We start from the raw sequence: 23,407 nt of genomic DNA, 5'->3' as shown, positions 1-23,407 counted from the left end.
ACTACTTCCCTGTTCTTCAAGAAAATTGCAATCATGGACCAGTTGGGCCGAAAGGCCTGTTTCCACACTGTAAGATCTATAAGCTCATTCTTGTTCACGTTAGAGACCAAAAGTACCTTTAGTTCTAAATCTTATCGAAAAGATTGCAGGCCTATACCACTGCACTGGAATAACAATCTGGTTACTTCCATTAAAGTCATAGACATTTATGAAAGACCCTTCACTGGAGGATTTCCTCAAGCTCAGCACTAGTATTATCCTTAAAACATTTCCTGCTAATGAGTTCATAGAGTCATACAGCGTGGAAACATACCTTTCGGCCCAATTCGCCCATGCCACCAACATTTACCATCAATACGGCCAAACTACCTGTGCTTGGTCCATAACCCTCTAAACATAATAATAATAATAATAATATATTTTATTGTCATTGCACATAAGCCCAATGAGATTTGGTATGCAGCTTCCATCCTATCCATGTACCTGTCCAACTGTCTCTTAAATGATATGATAGTACCAGCTTTAACTATCTCCTCCAGCAGATTATTCTACATACCCACCACCCTTTGTGTAAAAAAAAAAGTTACCCCACATGTTCCTATTAAATCTTTCCTGCCTCACCATAAACCAATGTTCTCTGATTTTGATTCCCTTGTTCTGGGTAAAAGACTCTGTGCATTTACCCAACCTATTCCTCTTATGATTAACTGGGGCTGAATTATGAACTTTTAAAAAGTTGTTGGCTGGAGCTTGTCTAATTGCATCAAATTTGTGGAATTGAAATGTGATAATTAAGTGTTGCAGCACATCCATTTTCAAAGGGAAAATGTGAGATTAGAGAGAAAGCAAAAATAAAAGACCTAAAAAATTGTAAATTGAATTCACAGCACTAAAGAAGGTTGATGATGAGTAATAAGTTTTGATATAAGAATTAGGGGTAGGCCATTTAGAACGGAGATGAGGAAAAACTTTTTCACCCAGAGAGTTGTGAATCTGTGAAATTCTCTGTCTCAGTAGGCATTGGAGGCCGATTCTCTGGATGCTCTCAAGAGAGAGTTAGATAGAGCTCTTTAAGATAATGGAGTCAAGGGATATGGGGAGAAGGCAGGAAGGATTGTGGATGGTCAGCCATGATCACAGTGAATGGCAGTGCTGGCCCGAAGGTCCTGCACATATTATCTATTGTCTATTATCTTTAAAACAAAAGATACAAAGTGCTGGAGTAACTCAGTGGCTCTGGAGAACATGGATGGGTGACTTTTCGGGTCTTCTTCAGACTGATCCCGAAGCATCATCTATCCATGTTCTCAGGTGATGCTGCTTGATCCACTGAGTTAGCACTTTATGTCCTTTTTTGGTAAACCAGCATGTGCAGTTCCTTGTGTATCCATATTATATTTTTATTTTTGTTAATTTCGACTATCAAAAGACTAAAGAGTATCATGAATAAAACTTGCAGTTTATAATTGGAACAATTTAACTATCTCTTGGTCTTTACAACTCCAACATTTATTTGTAATTTTATGCTTGATGAATAGTTTACTCGCATTTTCAAAATATTGTAAGATGTTTTTTCTGTAATGTCGGCTCAAAGCAGATGTAATTAAGAATAAAAAATTGCAAAGAGTCAACAGCAGGCTGATGGTCAGGTTATTGACAGGTTAACACTAAAATGGAGAAGAGAAACATTACAGAAGCATTTCTGAAAGGTGGAGATAACTTTTTAATTGCAAATTTTTCAAAAGTGTGAAGGAAAGTAAACACATCTGTGTGCAGATATCCAAGTGAGAAAAGAAGATTACATTATACGTGTTATACAGGTTAAATATATGCACAATATCCAATGACCATCTCCAAGAAGAGAGGATCTCATCACCTGCTTTTGACTGCCATTTTTATTACTATCGCTTAGTCCCCTTTATCAACTCAATTGGATAAGTCTCATAAATACTTTTGCTACAGATCCAGGTTAGCAATTTGATGTCCCATGGTGAGCGACTCACTCCTGACATCCCAATACCTTTCTGTATCTACAGGAGCATGATGATGTGCTGACTGCATGATTAAATGCAGTTTAGCACCAAATAAGAAGCTTGACACCAGGATTAATCCACACTTGGAAAGGCACTTGATCAGGAATAATTAACATGGATTTAGAAAATAGACAATAGGTGCAGGAGTAGGCCATTCGGCCCTTTGAGCCAGCATGGCCATTCAATGTAATCATGGCTGATCATCCCCAATCAGTACCCCGTTCCTGCCTTCTCCCCATATCCCTTGAATCCGCTATCTTTAAGAGCTCTCTCTTGAAAGTATCCAGAGAACCAGCCTCCAACACCCTCTGAGGCAGAGAATTCCACAGACTCACAACTCTCTGTGTGAAAAAGTGTTTCCTCATCTCCGTTCTAAACGGCTTACCCCTTATTCTTAAATTGTAGCCCCTGGTTCTGGACTCCCCCAACATCGGGAACATGTTTCCTGCCTCTAGCGTGTCCAAACCCTTTATAATCTTTTATGTTTCAATAAGATATCCTCTCATCCTTCTAAATTCCATAGTATACAAGCCCAGCAGCTTCATTCTCTCAGCATATGACAGTCCCACCATCCTGTGAATTAACCTTGTAAACCTACACTGCACTCCCTCAATAGCAAGAATGTCCTTCCTCCAATTAGGGGACCAAAACTGCACACAATACTCGAGGTATGGTCTCACTAGGGCCCTGTACAACTGCAGAAGGACCTCTTTGCTCCTATACTCATCTCCTCTTGTTATGAAGGCCAACATGCCATTTGCTTTCTTTACTCCCTGCTGTACCTTCTTGCTTACTTTCATTGACTGATGAACAAGGTTTTGGTTTGTTGGTAAAGGATCCCGTGTGATTTATGTATTTGAATTTTTTGAAGCTGTAACTACATATGTTGATGAGACTGTGCCGTTAAATGTGGTTTACATGGACTGCAGTAAGATATTTGACAAAGTCCCACATGTAAGGATGGTTTAAAAGATTTGAGACCATGGGATCGCATGTAAGTTAGGAGACAAAGGGAGATGGTGTAAATTGTTTCTGTGATTGGAAGTTTATGACAGTACTTATTAGTGCTGGGACCCTTGCTATTATATATATTTAAATCTGGATGTGAATGTAGGCGGTATAATTTACAAGTTTGCAGATGATGTCAAAATTGGTGTTGTTGAGAATGTGAAAGGTCTTCTTAAGTTATAAATTAGAACCTCTTGGGTTGATCAACTGGTAAATTGAACAGAACAATGGTAAATGGGATTTAATCCTGATAATTGAGAGGTGTGGAATCGAGTAAGTGAAATGCATGCATAATGAATGGTAGGTCCAAATGAGAATTTTGAGGAACAAAGTGTGCAAATCCAAAGATCCGTAAAGGTTGCTATACAGATAGAAAGGATTGGGAAGGAGCATATGGGATGCTTATCTTCATCAGTTAGGCATTGAATATAAGAGCAGGGAAGCTACCACTCACAAAGTCAAATTCAGGGATGACCAATTATAATATAATCACTCAGCATTATATAAAGAACTTTATCTTTATGTAAATATTTAAATTCTCATTAGCCGTACAGATGTACTAATTTTGTTTGTTTGATTGACCCTTTTCTCCAATTGTCTTTGCAGGTGTTGTTCACCTTGCTTCCAGTCGTTCATGTTTACGCTATTAGTGCCACCGCACCTCCCGATCCGAAAAAGCAGCAAGGGGCAATGTATTCGTGTCCCGTGTACAAGAAGCCCAGGAGAACCGACTTGACATACATCTTCTCTCTGTGTCTGAAGACTGTCCAGAATCCTGATCATTGGACCCTGCGCGGTGTGGCCTTACTCTGTGACTCCAAGTAAACACAAAATGAGAAAGCAAGTGTGAATTGCGCAAAGTGCATTTAAGCGTTGAGTTTACTACAACATTAAATTAAGTTCCAAAAATGTGATTGATTTATTGCACAGTTTTGTAATGTAAATGCAACATTCTGGAAGATGTTTTCCATGCTGTATCTCTAAAACTAAAAAGAAACAAACACAAAAACAATGCCTTGTAGAGTTTAGCATTTATTTTTGGGGTAATAGAGGATTACTTCAATCTCTTACCAGATAACTCTTTCATAGATATGATTAGTGAACAAATTAGTGAACAAAATAGATATGATTGGCTCGCAAAATTGCACAGCACAAAATAGATTATTCATCTCTTGAATCCCTTCAGCAGTTTGTTTTTCGCTCATGATTCCAGCATCTGAATATTCTCACGTCACCATTTTAATGCTCTACTGCAAAATCTCCACAGAATAAGCTCACTTTGAAGACGCTCTCCTCTCTCTGACAGGGATCACGCGAGACACTCTGCTCCCCTTGTGTGATTCCTACTACTCCCTGGCTCTTTGACAGTGTTATTAAAGTCTGAAGAAGGGTCCAGAACCAAAACATTATTTTTCCATTTCCCTTCACAGGTGCTGCCTGGCCCATTGAGTTTGTCCAGCAGTTTGTTTTTTACTTCCTTGTTGCTCTGTCTAAATACTCCGGTCTAGCATTATAGGCATACATTCACTTGAAGAACAGCAGCAGTGCAAGAAGACCATTTCCCACCACATTGCCAGAGGCAGTTAAAGGTGGGCTATAAATGCTGCATAGCTCATGCTCCAGTAATAAAAATTCACAAGAATATTGTTTTATATTAATATTTTAGTTCATTTACTTCATGAAGAATCCTTAATGCTTCCTATTAGGAACTGTTCATTTAAGCAAAGCTCATCCCTTTTTTGATTACTTTTTCATAGTTCACATATTAAAAAAATTAAGCTTGATAATATTAAGGTATTTGACTTTCATGTAATTAATGTTTTTACTGCAGACATACATATGTTGGCAAAACATATCTTGAATAAAATACTTGAGCCTAAAAAAAGAATATTGTTTTAATCTGTTTTACATTCATTTAATCGAAAAATATTCAGATCTGAGCCCAATTTTGAACGTAAAACTTTCAAGATAAAACCATTACATTAGGCCTATATATTGTATATTTCAAATTTATCAGTAAGTGTTTACCAACTTTTATAAATTTGGAAAAGGAGCAGTAACAAAAGTTAGGTTAACACATGGTTGTGATACTGTAGGAGAGAAGATTGGGATGGTAGAAATAGGAGAGAACAGATAGGGAATATAGACACAAAATGCTGGAGTAACTCAGCGAGACAGGCAGCATATCTGGATAGAAGGAATGGGTGACGTTTCGAGTCGAGACAACGAAGCATACAAAGATAACAATTTTAATCATAGAAACATTAAAAAAAATAGGTGCAGGAGGGCCATTCGGGCCTGTACCCTGTTCCAGCTTTTTCCCCATATCCTTTAGCCCTAAGAGCTAAATCTAACTCTCTCCTGTAAACATCCAGCGAATTTGCCTCCACTGCATTCTGTGGCAGAGAATTCCACAGATTCACAACTCTCTGGGTGAAAAAAATGTTTCCTCATCTCAATCCTAAATGGCCAACCCCTTATTCTTAAACTGTGACCCCTGGTTCTGGATTCACCCAATATCAGGAACATTTTTCCTGCATCTAGCCTGTCCAATCCTTTAAGAATTTTAAATGTTTCTGTAAGATCTCCTCTCATCCTTCTAAATTCCAGTGAATACAAGCCCAGTCGACCCATTCTTTCATCATATGTCAGTCCCGCCATCCTGGGAATTAACCTGGTGGACCCACACTGCACTCCCTCAATAGCAATAATGTCCTTCCTCAAATTAGGAGATGGAAATTGCACACAATAATCCAGATGCAGTCACACCAGGGCGCTGTACATTATGTAGTAGGACCTCCTTGCTCCTAAACTCAAATCCTCACGCAATGGGCAACATGCCATTAGCTTTCTTCATTGCCTGCTGTACCTGAATGCTTACCTTCAGTGACACCCGAATCGTTGCACCTCCCCTTTTCCTAATCTGACACCATTCAGATAATAGACACACAAAGCTGAAGAAGGGTCTTGACCGGAAACGTCACTCATTCCTTCTCTCCAGAGATGCTGCCTGACTCGCTGAGTTACTCCAACTTTTTGTGTCTTTCGGTTTAAACCAGCATCTGCAGTTCCTTCTTACACCATTCAGATAATAACCTGCCTTCCTGGTCTTGCCAGCAAAGTGGATAACCTCACATTTATCCACATTACACTGCATCTGCCCACTCACCCAACCTATCCAAGTCATCCTGCAGCCTCATAGCATCCTCCTCGCAGCTCCCACTGCCACCCAGCTTTGTGTTAACTGCAAAATTGCAGATGTCACATTTAATTCCCTTGTCTAAATCGTTAATATACATTGTAAATAACTGCGGTCCCAGCACCGAACCTTGCGGCACCCCACTAGTCACTGCCTGTCTTTGCCAATTCCCGTCTCATACCGTCAATGTCTCCTTTCTTTAAATTCAGGATCGTAGTCTCTGACTGGGACTATGTTACTCTCCATCCTAATGTAGAATTCCACCATATTATGGTCACTGTTGCCCAAGGGGCTCTGCACAACAAGATCACTAACTAATCCTTCCTCATTACATAATAACCAGTGTAGGATGGCCTGTCCTCTAGTCAGTTCTTCTGCATGTTGGTTTAAAATACCATCCCGTATACATTGCAGGAAATCCTCCTCCTCAATGCTGCTACCAATTTCCTTGGCCCAATCTATATGTAGATTAAAGTCACCTATGATAACTGCTGTACCTTTGCTATACACAGCCCTAATTTCCTGCTTGATGCTATCCCCAATCTCCCTATTGCTGTTTGGTGGTCTGTATACCACTCCAACAAATGTTTTCTGCCCTTGGCTATTTCACAGTTCTACCCATACCGATTCTACATCATCCAAGTTAATGTCTCTCCTTGCTATTGCATTAATCTCCTCTTTAACCAGCAATGATGCCCCACCTCCTCTTCCTTTCTGTCTATCCTTCCTGAATATTAAATACCCCTGCATGTGTAGCTCCCAGCCTTGGACACCCTGGAGCCATGTCTCTGTAATTCCAACTATATCATATTCCTTATCTACTAACTGCACATTCAATTCATCCACCTTATTACGAATGCTCCTCGCATTAAGGCACAAAGCTTTCAGGTTTGTATTTCCTATCTCCATTCTACCTTTTGCTTCTGTCCTCCTTTTCTGGTGCTGTCTCCTTGCATTGGTTCCCATTCCCCTGCCCTATTAGTTTAAATGTGATCTTTCCTCCTTTCTCTTTCCCGTTTACGGCACGCATATAACCATATAACATATAACAATTACAGCACGGAAACAGGCCATCTCGGCCCTACAAGTCCGTGCCGAACAACTTTTTTCCCCTTAGTCCCACCTGCCTGCACTCATACCATAACCCTCCATTCTCTTCTCATCCATATGCCTATCCAAATTATTTTTAAATGATACCAATGAACCTGCCTCCACCACTTCCACTGGAAGCTCATTCCACACCGCTACCACTCTCTGAGTAAAGAAGTTCCCCCTCATATTACCCCTAAACTTCTGTCCCTTAATTCTGAAGTCATGTCCTCTTGTTTGAATCTTCCCTATTCTCAAAGGGAAAAGCTTGTCCACATCAACTCTGTCTATCCTTCTCATCATTTTAAAGACCTCTATCAAGTCCCCCCTTAACCTTCTGCGCTCCAGAGAATAAAGACCTAACTTATTCAACCTTTCTCTGTAACTATGTAACTGCATACACTTCCACGTTGTTGACTCCACCTCCCCCACTGTTTAGTTTCAAGGGGACAGTCGGAGAGCTGGGATGGGGAGGGGTAGAGAGAGAGGGTAAGCAAGGGTAACTTGAAGTTAGAGAAGTCGATATTCATACCGCTGGGTTGTAAGCTGCCTAAGCAAAATATGAGATGCTGTTCCTCCAATTTGCAGTGGGCCACAATCTGACAGTGGAGGAGGCCCAAGACAGAAAGGTCAGTATGGGAATGGGAGTTAAAGTGTTTAGCAACGGGGAGATCATATAGGTTTATGCTCTCTGCCTAAACATCCAGCAATAGAGAGAGTACAGAGGAGATTTACTAGAATGTTGCCTGGGTTTCAGCAACTAAGTTACAGAGAAAGGTTGAACAAGTTAGGGCTTTATTCTTTGGAGCGCAGAAGGTTAAGGGGGGACTTGATAGAGGTTTTTAAAAATGATGAGAGGGATAGACAGAGTTGACGTGGAAAAGCTTTTTCCCACTGAGAGTAGGGAAGATTCAAACAAGGGGACATGACATGAGAATTAAGGGACTGAAGTTTAGGGGTAACATGAGGGGGAACTTCTTTACTCAGAGAGTGGTAGCTGTGTGGAATGAGCTTCCAGTGAAGGTGGTGGAGGCAGGTTTCGTTTTTATCATTTAAAAAGTAATTTGTTAGTTATATGGGTGGGAAGGGAATGGAGGGTTATGGTCTATGCGCGGGTATATGGGATTATGGGAGATTATGTTTTCGGCACGGACTTTTAGGGGCGAGATGGCCTGTTTCCGTGCTGTAATTGTTATATGGTTATATGGTTAATGCTGCCTGTCCCGCTGAGTTACGCCAGCAGATTGAGATGGGTTTAAAGCATTCGTTTGTCAAATCCTGATGTATAATATGCAGTTGATGAGGTAAAGGCACACATATTACAGAGTATTTACAGTAAAGAAGTAAGCCCAAAAGTTCAAGTCTTCATTTAAAGTCTTCTTCCATGCTTTTCATCCAAAAAAAGTAACCATTCATACTGTATGAATGGTATGTTAGCATTCATAGCAAAAGGATTTGAGTATAAGAGCAAGGAGGTTCTACTGCAGTTGTACAGAGTCTTGGTGAGACCACACCTGGAGTATTGCGTACAATTTTGTTCTCCTAATCTGAGGAAAGACATTCTTGCCATAGATGGAGTACAGAGAAGGTTCACCAGACTGATTCCTGGGATGGCAGGACTTTCATATGAAGAAAGACTGGATAGACTCGGCTTGTACTCGCTAGAATTTAGAAGATTGAGGGGGGATCTTATAGAAACGTACAAAATTCGTAAGGGGTTGGACAGGCTAGATGCAGGAAGATTGTTCCCGATGTTGGGGAAGTCTAGAACAAGGGGTCACAGTTTAAGGATAAGGGGGAAGTCTTTTAGGACCGAGATGAGAAAAACATTTTTCACACGGAGAGTGGTGAATCTGTGGAATTCTCTGCCACAGAAGGTGTTTGAGGCCAGTTCATTGGCTATATTTAAGAGTGAGTTAGATGTGGCCCTTGTGGCTAAAGGGATCAGGGGTTATGGAGAAAAGGCAGGTACAGGATACTGAGTTGGACGATCAGCCATGATCATTTTGAATGGCGGTGCATGCTCGAAGGGCCGAATGGCCTACTCCTGCACCTATTTTCTATGTTTCTATGTATGTTTTCCTTGGAGAATATAAATGCTGGTCCACTCAAATACTTAAGATTCCAAACATTCCACGTTTAATCTCTCCTTGGTGAGACCACACCTGGAGTATTGCGTACAATTTTGGTCTCCTAATCTGAGGATAATCCTTGGATAATGTTTTATCATGATTTTCCTATTAGATTTCTGGGTAGCTATTGCATGTCAGTGGTCCCTACTTCTGACCCTGTTGTGAATGAATGCATCTTCTCTGTGCATACTATATCAAGCAACTTTGCAATTTATGGATGCCATCCTATCATTCTCTCAGCCTCTCCTTGTTTGGAAAGAGCCCCAATCTATTCAATCCTTTCAGTATCATTTTAGCAACTCTTTCTGCACTTATGAAAACCAGAACTACGTGCACTACTTCCTTTACAGTCCATACCAAGGGTTGGTTTAACATAATTTATTTATTTTCATTTCATCCCTGGAAAAAAATGAGTGCATGCATTTTGTTTAAATTACCTTAACACGTTGCAATAGAATTCAATAGAATTTCCCAGGAATATGTTGCTTCTGTATTTTTTCTCATGAAATGTACTATTTAAAAAAAACGCACATTGTACCACATTTACCAAATTAGCCCCACGAGATTAAAGAATAGTCTAAACAAGGGGTGAATGAACTTTGACCTTGTGGTTTTATCATGCAGGACAATGTTTTATGCACCACACGAGTCAATTTTATTTAAAACCAGAACATTGAATTTGATCAGGTTCCCTAGAAACATACATGGGATATTCAGTTCAAATCCTTTACACAAATGTTGCTGTCTTTGCATAGTGTTATCAGTTGGTACACAACCCTCAAATGAATTCAGAGACAAAATTAATCTGTGTAAACTGCACCAGATGCCATGGACTTTGACCACTGAGGCAGATCTCAAACAGAGACTTGAGGCACACACCAGTTTATGTAAAGGATCCAGTCATAATTGGGCCCTAGAGTGCTCAACGTCCAAGAGGTGATGGTCAAGAAGGATGGTGAAGACACATCAGGTGTCTCTGCTGGAGTCAGACCTAGGAGGACAGGGAGGAGGCTTGGGTTTGTGCTGTGGTGGGAGTGGGGGCACAAAAGAGAGAGGGGAGTGCTGGGTGGTGTAACAGGAGCATGAGGGGAGGGAGTGGTGTGGACAGTGGCAGGTGAAGGGTAGCGGGACTCAGTGCTTTTGGCATTGTTAATATACTGACATGCTTTCTTGATCACTGCATCATTGTGAAAGGACCAGGTTAGATTGCTGGTGATATGGACTTGAAACTTAATGATGTTGACCATCTCGATAGCAGCTCCGTTGATGAGGACAGAGTTGTGTTCCTGACCAAATCGCCTTCATCTCATTGCAGACATTGGACTTTGTCTCTGAAACAGTTGCGCTACATGCTGAGAACTATATTCTGCGCTCTGCATCTTTCCCTTTGCTCTACCTATTGCACTTGAGTTTGGCTTGATTGTACTCACAGTATGTATAGTATTATCTGATTTCATTGGATAGCATGCAAAACAAAGCTTTTCACTGTACCTTGGTACACGTGACAAAAATAAACCTTAACCTAATGGCTAGTTTTCACGGGGCGACTTGACGCAAGATGTAGCCAGAGTGGAGTGGTCGTGGTCTAGCACGATATCACACGATATAACGGGGGTAGAGTAAAGAGTTCCCACGGTACTCGGCAATTCTGTCATTTGTGCGAGTGACTTGTCCGTCTCCCGATCTTTCCCGAATGAACATCGTGGACTGTAGTGTAATTAATCACGTGGCACAAATGATGTTACTTTGTTGTCACACACTCTATTCGTTTTTTTCACCCGAGCTCTTTAATGAGCTGAAGAATAATCTGTTTTTTTAGACAAATGTTGTTTGGTGTGATGCACCTTCTCTCAATATGTGCAAGAAGTCGTCTTTTTATTTTGTCAAATATGAATAAAGACTGTATCTCACATTGACCGTGATTATTGTGTTATTTTATGATCTACTGAGAGGTGAAACTTTCAGTCTGAAGAAACTTTCAGCCCGAAACGCCACCCAATCCTTCTCTCAGAGATGCTGCATGTCCCGCTGAGTTGCTCCAAGCAACTGGTGTCTATCTTCAAAGGACTGACCAGGACTGCTCTCTCTCTCTCTCTCTCTCTCTATCTCTCTCTCTCTCTCTCTCTCTCTCTCCCCCCTCCCTCTCTCAGGCACACAGGCATGTGGATGAACTAGCTGGCCAGGGGCAGCAACTACGGAGTTAAATGGACAGACGACCCATTCTTCAGGCTGCCTTATGTCTCCCCCCCCCCCCCCCCCCTCACCCCAACTCCCACCTACACACGCGAATGCTGGAGAAACTCAGCGGTAACATTAATGATGCAGCGGTGCCGAAACGTTGTCTATTTCCTTCGTTCCATAGATGCTGCTGCACCCGCGGAGTTTCTCCAGCATTCGCGTGTGTGGGTGGGAGTTGGGGTGAGGGGGGGGGGGGGGAGAGAGACATAAGGCGCCTGAAGCAAGGGTGCCTCCCATTTCTCTCCGTGAATGCTGTCTGGCCCGCGGAGTTCCTCCAGTCATGCCTGTGTGGAGGGAGGGAGGGAGGGAGAGAGAGAGAGAGAGAGAGAGAGAGAGAGAGGCAGTCCTGGTCAGTCCTTTGAAGATAGACACCAGTTGCTTGGAGCAACTCAGCGGGACAGGCAGCATCTCTGGAGAGAAGGAACGGGTCGCGTTTCGGGTCGAGAGCCTTCTTCACACTCTCCCTCCCTCACTCTCACACAGGCATGAATGGAGGAACTCCGCGGGCCAGGCAGCATTTACGTTCCTTCTCTCCAGAGATGCTGCCCGTCCCGCTGAGTTGCTCCAAGCAACTGGTGTCTATCTTCAAAGGACTGACCAGGATGCTCTCTCTCTCTCTCTCTCTCTCTCTCTCTCTCTCTCTCTCTCTCTCTCTCTCTCCCTCCCTCTCTCTCACACAGGCATGAATGGATGAACTCCGCGGGCCAGACAGCATTTACGGAGAGAAATGGAATTATTATATTGAGGCAGGCTTTGTATTGGCTTATTTTACTCGGGGTGCTTTCTTTAACGGAGTTCATCCATTCACGCCTGTGTGAGAGGGAGGGAGAGAGAGAGAGAGAGAGAGACGCACACACAAGGTGGATGCGAAATCTTACCTGCCTGTTTCAGTGACAGACACCCACCGCCAGTAAATGAAGACACCCCCATCTTTCAGACAAAAAGAGACACACTGACATTAATGAAATGCTTAGCTAGTTTTATTAGATTTGTATGTAAATAGCAAACTGGCTGGATTCACTCTATCCAACTTCCGGGTTCACCGTTCGCAGGAGTTCCCACGGTGACCGCAAGAGTTACTACGGATATCGCACTGGCCACTACGTTCATAAAATGTTGCAATGCTCAACCACAAGTGTACAAGACACTCTTGGACAAATTCAAACATGTTTGAATTTTCTCCCGAGTACCCAAGGTACACGATTACCTGCCGTTAGCGCCACGGTGGTCCACGAATGCCGTATTGTTACCGCACGAGGTTCCCACGATGTCAAACTCGGGGTACCTCTTGCGTCAAGTCGCACCGTGAAAAGGGGGTTTAAATCTCCAAATAAGTTCAGAACTGTTATATTTGATTCTTTGCTGTTGTACCGCTGGTAAAATGTCACCAGAGAATGGTATCAAGTAAGAATTTAATTTATCTGTTTAGGTATATATGACAACAAAACACTTTTGACTCTTGACCCTTGAATCTATGTAGGACCACTGGCTCTGCACAACATGATCAGCTTACTCTATACACATCCAGCAGGTGTCAGTGAAGCTTGCTCCCATCCCAATTCAGTCATTGGCACAACTTGTGCTGCAAGACTGCAAGCACGTGCATCAGTCACCATATTTAAACCAATCTGGCACCAAAATGTGAAAAGGCTGTGAAGTTGCTGAATTCTGCAATCATTCTTTCAGTGGGTTGGTGAAGCTGAGATTTAATTACTTCATGGCCTGTGTGTGTTACAGTGCGCCATACAAAAGGGTGGTTTATTCTGTTTCTTCCGAACTCGTATGTCTGCCATGCAGGCTGTGTAAACCTAGCTGTCAGGGGAAGGAACTTGCAACTTAATATGCTTAAAATGGTAAGCTAATTCTCTGTGTGATACTTTGGATGATTCCATTTTCTGTAATCGGAATCTGTTGAGTGTAACATATTAATGATATCATCCTTTCCAGAAAATGCCACTGCTCCAAATAGGCATTTGTAATATTGAACGAGATAATAAATTTTATATCCTACTATTAGTCCGCTGAGTCCTCTCAATACTCGTGAAGCAAGGCTGCCCCTTATTAACCCACTGAACATGCATTGAACACACCTTGGGAACGAAGGGACATAAATGCTGGAAATCTGTAGGATATCAGAGGGTGCGATGAGAAATCAATCTGCAATTGGTGAAAGTAGGAAGATAGATTAATGTTCTGGTAAATACTTTTTGATGAATAGGTTCCTTTAGAAACATTAACCTGATTCTTTTTTCAGATGGAAATGGATCCACTTACAGATTCCAACATTTTCATTTTCATCAGAAATTTTCTTTTAGTTGTTATCTCATATTTCACTTCCACCAAAAGACAATTTTACAGATCAATCTTTTGTATCATAAAATGTTGTTATGGTTTTCAAAGGTTTATATTCTGGTTCTAGTTCCAGACACTAACTGTCGGTCTATATTATATAAATGTTGGTTTAAAGAGTAAAGACACAAGAGACTGCAGATGCCGGCATCTGTAGCAACTAAAGGTGAGCAGCTGGAGGAACTCAATAGGTCAAAGAGCACTTGAGGAAGGAAATGGACAAATGACATTTTGGGTCGAGCCCCTTAATTTCAACCCAAATCGTCAGCTTTTTCCTCCACAGATGCTTCCTGACTTGCTGAATTCCTTCATGTTGTGTTTTGGTTTAGAGAGGGCATTCATTTACACAGTTCGATCCTTGGACTGTGGAAGGTGAGTCATTATTTTGCAATCTGCTTCTTTCTTAAAACAACATATGTATTTTCACATCTTTCCATTTCCACCCATTTTTACTTTCCACAAACACCACTCCCTGTCAAAGTTCTAGGTTTATTGTCCCTTCCTGCAAAAAAAAAAAACCCCTCCTCAGGTACCTTTCCCAGCAATGGTAGGAGATATAACTCCTGTCCCTATATCTCCTCCCTCACATCCATCGATGGACCCCAGCAGTTCTTCCAGGTGAGACAGACATTGACGCACCTCCTCTAACCTCATCTACTGCATTTAGCGTTCCCGATGTGGCCTCCTTCACATCGGTGAAACCAGGTGTAAACTCTGACCTTTTTTATGGCACACGTGCTCGGTCCACCAAGGCCTGCTGGAATTCTGGTTGCTAACCATTTTAACTCCCCTTCCCATTCCCATACTGAGCTGTCTGTCCTGGGCTGCCTCTATGACCAGAGTGAGGCCACACGCAAACTGGAAGAGCAGCAGCTCGTGTTCTGCATGGGTAGTTTACAACCCGACGATATGAACATTGAATTCTCCAGTTTTAGGCAACTAACCTACAAACACACAACTCTTCTCTTCTATTCCAGCCTCTCCCCCCTTTTCCGCACTCTTCCCTGTGGCCCACCTGGATGTGCACCCATTTTCTCCCGTTCCCATTCCCTGAAAGCACGGGACACCGCTTTCAGGTCAGGCGATGCTCGAGCCTACAGTTCATCCAGGGCTAACCTGAAGAGGGGCATCAAGAAGACCAAGCACTGCCATAAGCTCAGGATTGAGGAGCACTTCAACAACAACTCCGACACCCGACGCATGTGGCAAGGCATCCAGGCCATCACGGACTATAGACCCACCAACACCAACCCCACATCCAGCGACACCTCCTTCCTTGAGGAGCTTAACTAATTCTATGGCCGCTTCGACAGGGACAATCTAGAGACAGCCATCAAGGCTGTGCTACCTGCCGATCACCAACCCCTCACGCTCACCCCCTACGATGTGTACGTGGCACTGAGTAGGACTAATGCACGTAAGGCTGCTGGCCCTGACGGCATCCCCGGGCGCGTCCTCAGGGCCCGTGCTGCGCAGCTGATCGGTCTGACATCTTCAACCTGTCACTTGCCCAAGCAGTTGTCCCCGTGTGCCTTAAAACCACCTCCATCGTGCCAGTGCCAAAACCACTCCACTGCTGCAAGCCTCAACGACTTCTGCCCAGTTGCACTTACCCCCATCATCACCAAGTGCTTCGAGAGGCTGGTCCTGGCACACCTCAAAAGCTGCCTACCCCCCACACTGGATCCCTATCAGTTTGCCTACCGCAAGAACAGGAGTACGGAGAATGCCATCTCAACGGCACTTCACTCCGCCCTCTCCCACCTCGACAACAGAGACACTTACGTAAGAATGCTGTTCATCGATTACAGCTCAGCATTCAACACCATTAAACCCTCTAAACTGATCACCAAACTCGGTAACCTGGGCATCGACCCCTCCCTCTGCAACTGGATACTGGACTTTCTAACCAACAGACCCCAGTCTGTTAGGTTAGACAAGCACACCTCTTCAACCCTCACCCTGAACACTGGCGTTCCACAGGGCTGTGTGCTGAGCCCCCTCCTCTACTCCCTCTTCACCCACGACTGCACACCTGTACATGGTACTAACACCATCATCAAGTATGCAGATGATACAACGGTGATTGGCCTCATCAGCAACAACGATGAGCTGGCCTACAGGGAGGAGGTCCAGCACTTAGCAGCATGGTGCGCTGACAACAACCTGGCCCTTAACTCCAAGAAGCCAAAGGAGCTCATTGTAGACTTCAGGAAGTCCAGAGGCACCCCCATCCATTAACGCGGCACGTGTTTCCAGGTTCCTGGGGGTCAACATCTCTGATGACCTCTCTTGGACCCACAATACCTCAACTCTGGTCAAGAAGGCTCACCAGCGTCTCTTCTTTCTGAGGAGACTGAAGAAGGTCCATCTGTCTCCTCAGATTCTGGTGAACTTCTACCGCTGCACCATCGAGAGCATCTTTACCAACTGCATCACAGTACAACTGCTCTGCCTCCGACCGGAAAGCACTGCAGAGGGTGGTGAAAATTGCCCAATGCATCACTGGTTCCTCGCTCCCCTCCATTGAGTCTGTCCAAAGCAAGCGTTGTCTGCGAAGGGCACTCAGCATCGCCAAGGACTGCTCTCACCCCAACCATGGACTGTTTACCCTCCTACCATCCAGGAGGCGCTACAGGTCTCTCCGTTGCCGAACCAGCAGGTCCAGGAACAGCTTCTTCCCTGCGGCTGTCACACTACTCAACAATGTACCTCGGTGACTGCCAATCACCCCCCCCCCCCCCTGGACACTCCTCCCACAGGAAAAACACTATGACTGTATGCATGTAAATAGATTTATTTATTTAAATCATATTCTATGTCGCTCTCCAGGGAGATGCTAACTGCATTTTGTTGTCTCTGTACTGTACACTGACAATGACAATTAAAGTTGAATCTGAATTTGAATCTGAATCTGAATCTCCCTCCCTTCTGTCCCCTTGGACCTATGCTCCTTTCTCTGGCTTCACATTTTGTGCATCTTCTAACCTTATCGCCTTATCTCACACTTTTTTGTCTTTTCATAGGGTCATGGAGTGTGGAAGCAGGCCCTTGGGCTCAACTTGCCCGCACCGACCAATATGTCCCATCAAAACTTGACCCACCTGCCTAATTTTGGCCCATATCCCTCTAATCCTACCCAATCCATGTACTTGTCTAAATGTTTCTTAAACGTTGTGATCGTATCTCTGGCACATCTGGCAATCAAATCCCCTCTCATCAGCTGTCACCTATCACTGGCCAGACTTTGTCGCACCACTACCTCTCTTCCAGCTTTCTCCACCCCCCCCCCAATTACAATCAGTCTGAACGAATCCCAATCATTTTTAATGATGTAAGTGTAAAACATGCGAGGTAAAATAAATTACCGGATTTCATCCTTGAAAATAGGCTTCAGTGCCTTACAGCACATTAACAATAGAATTAGTAAAAGCCTCCTATTTGCATTTCATAGTGATATGATTTCTTGGCGATGTGAAGCTATATCCTAGCTTAACACTTACATTTCTCACACTCTTTAATACATTTACATTTCTTGTGGATTTAGCACTTCTCATTATCATTTGAATTGTCAGTACTTGTGAGTATGTATTTGTGAAAGACATTTCCAAACAAAAGCACTAAGGCATGCACACTACTTTGTGTGAGGTTTATCAGGCCAGTGTTTGAAGTTTCCCAGTGAAACATCAGTGCTGAATTGTTGCTTAATTTGTCTCTTGTGAAAACATGTTTATCTTTAGATGGTTACATTGCCTGCCTAGTAATTCAATTCATCTTCAATAAAACAGCTATTTATAAAGATTACGATACAAAGTAAAATAAAATGTTTTAAAATATCCTGACATAAGAGAGAATATTTCTAGAACTGTGAGGACAAATCAGTGCAGTCAATGTACTAGCAAAATAAGTTGAATATGCAGCCTGACATTTAATAGGCAAATATTTTAAATGTGTCTTAATCAATTTCCCAACACTACCAATTTGACCTTTATTGTAAAAATGAATATTTAGATGCAAACAAGTACTACGTAATGTAATTAATCAATTAGTTGAAGAAACTTAAGTCGTATTAAAGGATTTGTTCTTCAAATAGTCAAATAAAATGTGCTTCATATTACGGATTACTAATTCTCTCCGTGCCTGATGCACCTGGAGCAAAGTGTCTGGTTGTCACACAGCAGCAAGCAGTCATCTTGAGGATAAGAGTGTCGGGTCCAATCTTTGGGGGATTCCTTGTTCAGTGCAAGCTGAGCTCTTGGCAATGCTTCCCTGATCACAATCTGCCATGTCCACTGCATGGGGGTGAGTTAGAGGCCTCATCTTTATTAAGCCCCATTAAATCTCACAATGAAAATGCTGGAAGAAACTTTACTTTAATGTTATTTGAGATGTTTTCATGTTCGGATAGTTTAAAAGCTGGAATTTAAAAGCTTAAATGCCATTTACAGTAAGTCAGTCTGATCTGTAAGGCAGTAACAGCGCCACCCATTTTTATTTTTAGAGGGAAAATATCAGTTTACCCTGCGTACTGATCCAAAATGGAAACTGTGTCAAGCCAATGGCTGTGCTTGCAATTGAGAAATACTTGTTCTCATTCTTGAACATTATGTTTAATAAAAGCAGCAGGAGGTGAGACGTCAACATTTTCAAGCTAAATAAACTTGATTTATTCATTCAAATTCCATCGTGTTTGTTATCCAAGCCTCAATGTTGAAACGACTAAGGGATATGGGAAAAGGCAGGAACGAGATACTAAAGTGGATGATCGGCCAGGGTCATATTGAATGACAGAGCAGGAATAAAGGGCTGATTGGCCTACTCACGCCCCCTATTTACCATGTTTCTAAACTATCCTAGGAAGTTTCTTAATGTATCGATTTTCATTACATTCACACTGTGCTCTTTTTGTGATTCCTTAAATTATCATACTCTATGTACTTTCCTCATTCTTCTGACTCAGCCATGAGTAACCTGACAGAGCAACCGATATACTGTACCACCCAAAGTATATAACTTGCTCTAGGATTTATTTATGCATTGACTAAAAATGGATTGTTGATTGGTTTTCCATTTGTTTTTATTCCATTTGTTTCCTTTATTCCCCTCATTCCATACATTATACATTTCCACGGGTGGGAAGTGGAGTTGGGAACCGGCAATGTACTATTTTGGGACAAATGTGTCGTTGATTCGACTGCCCTCTTACTTCCTTCTGAGAAGCAACCATATTATTCACAGAAATTTCTGCTAAGGAAGGCATAATTATTTCTAGCTAAGATCCAGTGACACTTGGGTGTAGGCCGTTGGTATTTGCTGCTGAGTTTTCGAACCATGGCATTGAAAATGAGCTGTAATCAATTGCAGTAATATGCACTGCTCTGTATGTTTTAAATGTGATCTTTGATCTGAAGTATCAGTGTCAGTCACTCAACCAGTAACATAATCTTTCAGGTCCTGCTGATTCGGTCTTACATGCCAACAAGTGGATTGCTTTAAACTCAATGCCGCTAGCATATACTGCATCAAATATATGCAAACATTCATTTAAAAAAAATCTTGCACATCCAGCAATTTAACAGACAAAATAGAAGAGTGGTGTGGATATAACTCAGTCCGTCACACATACCAGACTCCCCACTATCAAATCCACCCACTCTTTGTGCTGCCTCGGAAAGGCAGCCAACATAATCAAAGCTCCCACCCCGTAATTCCTTCTTCTCCTGTTGCACAGAAAGTACAGAAGCATGAAAGTGCGCACCACCAGACTCAGGAACAGTTCTGTTAGCAGGTTTCTGAACAGTCCTTCCATAAGCTAGGGGACTCCCTAATTCCCCTCTGCCCCATTGGGGGCATTGGACTTTGTCCTTGGAACTACTTTGCTACAATGCTCTGGAAGCTGCCCGAGACATTCACACCAAAACAAACATCAGGTGCTGTTAGAAGATTATCAACTCAGTGAAATATGTACTTTGACCAGTACAAAGAGATTGCCATAAGTTCAGTTTTGGTTTAGTTTAGAGATACAGCATGGATACAGGCCCTTCAGCCCACTGAGTCTGCACTGACCAACGATCACCTGTTCGCACTAATGCTGTTACCCCAGTTTTGCATCCTCCACACTCGAGGCCATTTTACAGAACCCAATTGTACGTCTTTGGAATGCGAGTATGAAATCAGAACACATGGAGAGTACCCATGCGGTCAAAGGGAGAACATACAAACTCCGTACAGACAGTACCTGTAGTCAGGATCGAACCTGGGTCCCTTGCATTGTGAGGCAGCAACTCTACCACTGTGGATGGTGCTCATGAGTACCTTCCAGGTTGGAGTAGTACAGGACATACTGAAGCTTGGTGCAGGCTTTGTGGGGTCGGGTTGCTGCCATCCTCTCTCGCTTTTTCTCCAACTTCAAAACCATCCAGAAGACCAATCTCTGTATTCCGTCTCCTCCCCCTACTCCTGTTGCTACACAATTACTGTTCATCGCAGTTAATTTTTTGCAATTGAATAACTCTGCCTAATTGGCACTGTTGAGCTCAAGCCAATTAAATTCCTCCATTGTAATTTCCTCACTGCTGCTGTTGAGTGAAAAACTCTGACCCTGGGTTTTGATGAATATAATTTGAATCACTGTCAATCTTATAAATTACAGTTGCTGATAATAAAGGGTGAATGATCATTGCAAGCTTTAACATTCTGTTGACCAGTTTCTTAACAAAGACATTAAACCGTTTTAACACAAGCGGTGAAAAAAAAAAAAAAAAAAAATCATCCAAACATGCTGAGCATCTGTACTTGCCTGGCTGTGCACTTTGCGATTAAGGGATAATTGCAGGAACAGATATAAACCATGCATTATAATGACATGCTGTTCTGGCTTGTATTTTGTTCAGTGAAGGTCTGTACACTGGAGTAGGGGAGTGCATCTTTTACTGCTACTATTTTCAGAATTATACCTAGACTTCTCTGCAAGCTAAAGCAAAAAGCCATGAAATAATTCTTCCATGAGATAAAGCAGATGTAATTTTTTAGCAATGTAGTTTCCCAAAGCAATGAATGTGACTAAATAATAAGCATGATATATCGTAAAAATTATTAACAGAGATGTTTCTGAAGCTTTAACCACATTAAGGAAACAATTGGTTTAAATTTTCAACGAGTGTGGCTGCCTAGCCTGCAGCTGTTTGTCCTTTCATTCTTTTTGTTATTTTTTAGTCTGTTTTAAAGTTTTTTTTGGAGGTCTTTTAGTCTTTTTTATGGGGGGGGGGAAACTGTTTTCTTGGTCACGTCCTGGTCGAGGATGCGACTATTCTCCGAGCCGCATCTTCGCCCCCTCCTCGCGGCTTACCACCTGGATTGGTGTGGCCTTACCTGCTGGAGACCGGCCAGAGCCTCAGCTTCAGCAGCGGCGGCGCAGCACTGGATTCCAATGTGGAGCGAGCGATGCCTTACCGGGGTCGCTGTGTTGGAGCTCCGGAGTGCTGGGGCTGCTGACTTTGACACCGTGGAGCTGTGGGCTGCTGAGCTTCCAGCGGCAGCGCTGACGCTGACTTTAACATTGCGGAGCCGTGGGATCTCTCGCCGAGGTCGCCAGCGTTGAATCTCCGCCCAGCTCGGCCTGTGGACTTCGGAAACCGCGGTCTCCGGTAGGAAGCAGCCGATTTGGAGGCTCTGCGTAGAGTGTCGGCGACTGCGGAGGCCTCGATAGGCCCCGACCACGGGTGAACTGAGGAAGAGGACTGAACTTTGGTGCCTTCCCTCACAGTGGGAAACGTTGATTCTGCTGTGGGGGGGTGGGGTGTTTTAAATGTTTCATGTTAAATTCTAAAGTGTTATGTTTATCTTATTTGTGCGCTGCATGGTAACTCAAATTTCACTGCACCAATTGGTGTACGTGATGATAAATGTCCTTTGTCCTTTGTCCTTTATTTCTGAAATCTGTCTTTTGACAAATATGACTCGATCTGTCATTTCTGGATTTGCAGACCCAATAAATTTCCTGACCATGGTGTTCTCTTGAGTTGCCTTTGGTATGAGTGTAGAATTCAGCTTTGTCCTCATCAGCTGTTATAATATTGGCCATTTGATTAGGGGTTGACAAGGGAGGAATGGGGCCTGATGCTTCTGCTAACTGCAATGTCATGAACCAAGAATAATAGCCCCAAAATAAAGAGACAGTCCTTCAGGACAGAGTTAAGAAGTAATATTTTCACCATGCGGGTAGTGAATCTTTGGAATTCACCAGTGAGGAGGATTATAGTGGGCCAGTCACTGGATATTCATAAATTCATAACTGAGATTGATGGGTTTTTAGATAATAAGAGAATAAAGAGATGTAAGGTTATTGGTATTGGATTATTATAGCGTATTGGAATATAAGCCAAAACCAATGGGGTTAGCAGGATAGTGGCATTAGGTAAGAGACCAGCCATGATCTTATTGAATGAACATACCAAAGAAAGGACGAGCAGTATGGCTTTTATCTACTTTTATTCTTTATGCTCTTACATTCCTCCTTCTGTTTACCATGATATGAATACAACAGACACCCAATTCTCAGCTGCATGGTTAGTAAGGATAATCAACTTGTCCCCCATTAACCAAAGGAGCCTCCATCTCACATGACAGCGTGATTCTATTATCTCTGAACAAGAACGTCAAATCAGACGAACAATGACATAGGTATGAAATAAATGCCTCATTCAAAGCTTTACATCTATTTTTGGTTGTATGACCTCGGTTTATTATTGGCAGAATCTATTTGCAGCATTCTAGACCAGCTGTCATTTCTTGGTCACGGAAACAGAAATATCACAGGCAGCGAGCATATAGTCAGACGGAATGGGAATGGGAAGGAGGGGGCGTCTGCCTCATGGTCAACTCTGCGTGGTGCCCAGGCGTGGCAGTCCTGTCCAACTCCTGCTCTCCACACCTGGAACACCTGGTGGTGAAGTGTCGTCCCTTCTACCTCCCAAGGGAATTCACCTCCATCATCCTGACCGTGGTCTACATCCCACACTGGAGGAGCTGCACGCCGTGGTCAACAAACACCAGACGTCTTACCCCGAGGCATTTACCACCATTGGTGGGGACTTCAATAAGGCAAACCTAAAGAAATCACTCCCTAACTTCCACCAACATGTCTCCTGCTGCACCAGAGGACCAAACTCCCTCGACCACTGCTACACCACCATCAAGAATGCCTATCGCTCTAACCCTCGCCCTCACTTCGGTAAATCCGTCCATACAGGCGGCAATTAAAGAGCGCACCCCCAGAGGTGAGGACAGTACAGAGCTGGTCGGGGGGAGGTAGAGGAACAACTACAGGACTGTTTGGAGTCTGTAAACTGGACAATGTA

At 43.0% G+C, this 23,407-nt stretch overlaps 1 protein-coding gene across 1 annotated transcript in view; it reads left to right on the top strand.

Annotated features, from left to right (window-relative positions):
* Nucleotides 1-4,917, top strand: part of LOC129709750 (dynein axonemal heavy chain 5-like) — a 310,815-nt gene extending 305,898 nt beyond the window's left edge. Inside the window, 1 exon segment of the mRNA XM_055656308.1 lies at nucleotides 3,648-4,917. Within this exon segment, the coding sequence (XP_055512283.1) occupies nucleotides 3,648-3,866 (219 nt within the window). The 3' untranslated portion in view covers nucleotides 3,867-4,917.
* The last annotated feature ends 18,490 nt before the right edge of the window (nucleotides 4,918-23,407 follow it).

This window comes from Leucoraja erinacea, chromosome 2, assembly GCF_028641065.1.
Source record: "Leucoraja erinacea ecotype New England chromosome 2, Leri_hhj_1, whole genome shotgun sequence".
In the NCBI taxonomy this organism is placed as follows: domain Eukaryota; kingdom Metazoa; phylum Chordata; class Chondrichthyes; order Rajiformes; family Rajidae; genus Leucoraja; species Leucoraja erinaceus.
Note: the sequence above shows the minus strand (reverse complement) of the source record. Positions and strands in the feature narration are given on the sequence as shown.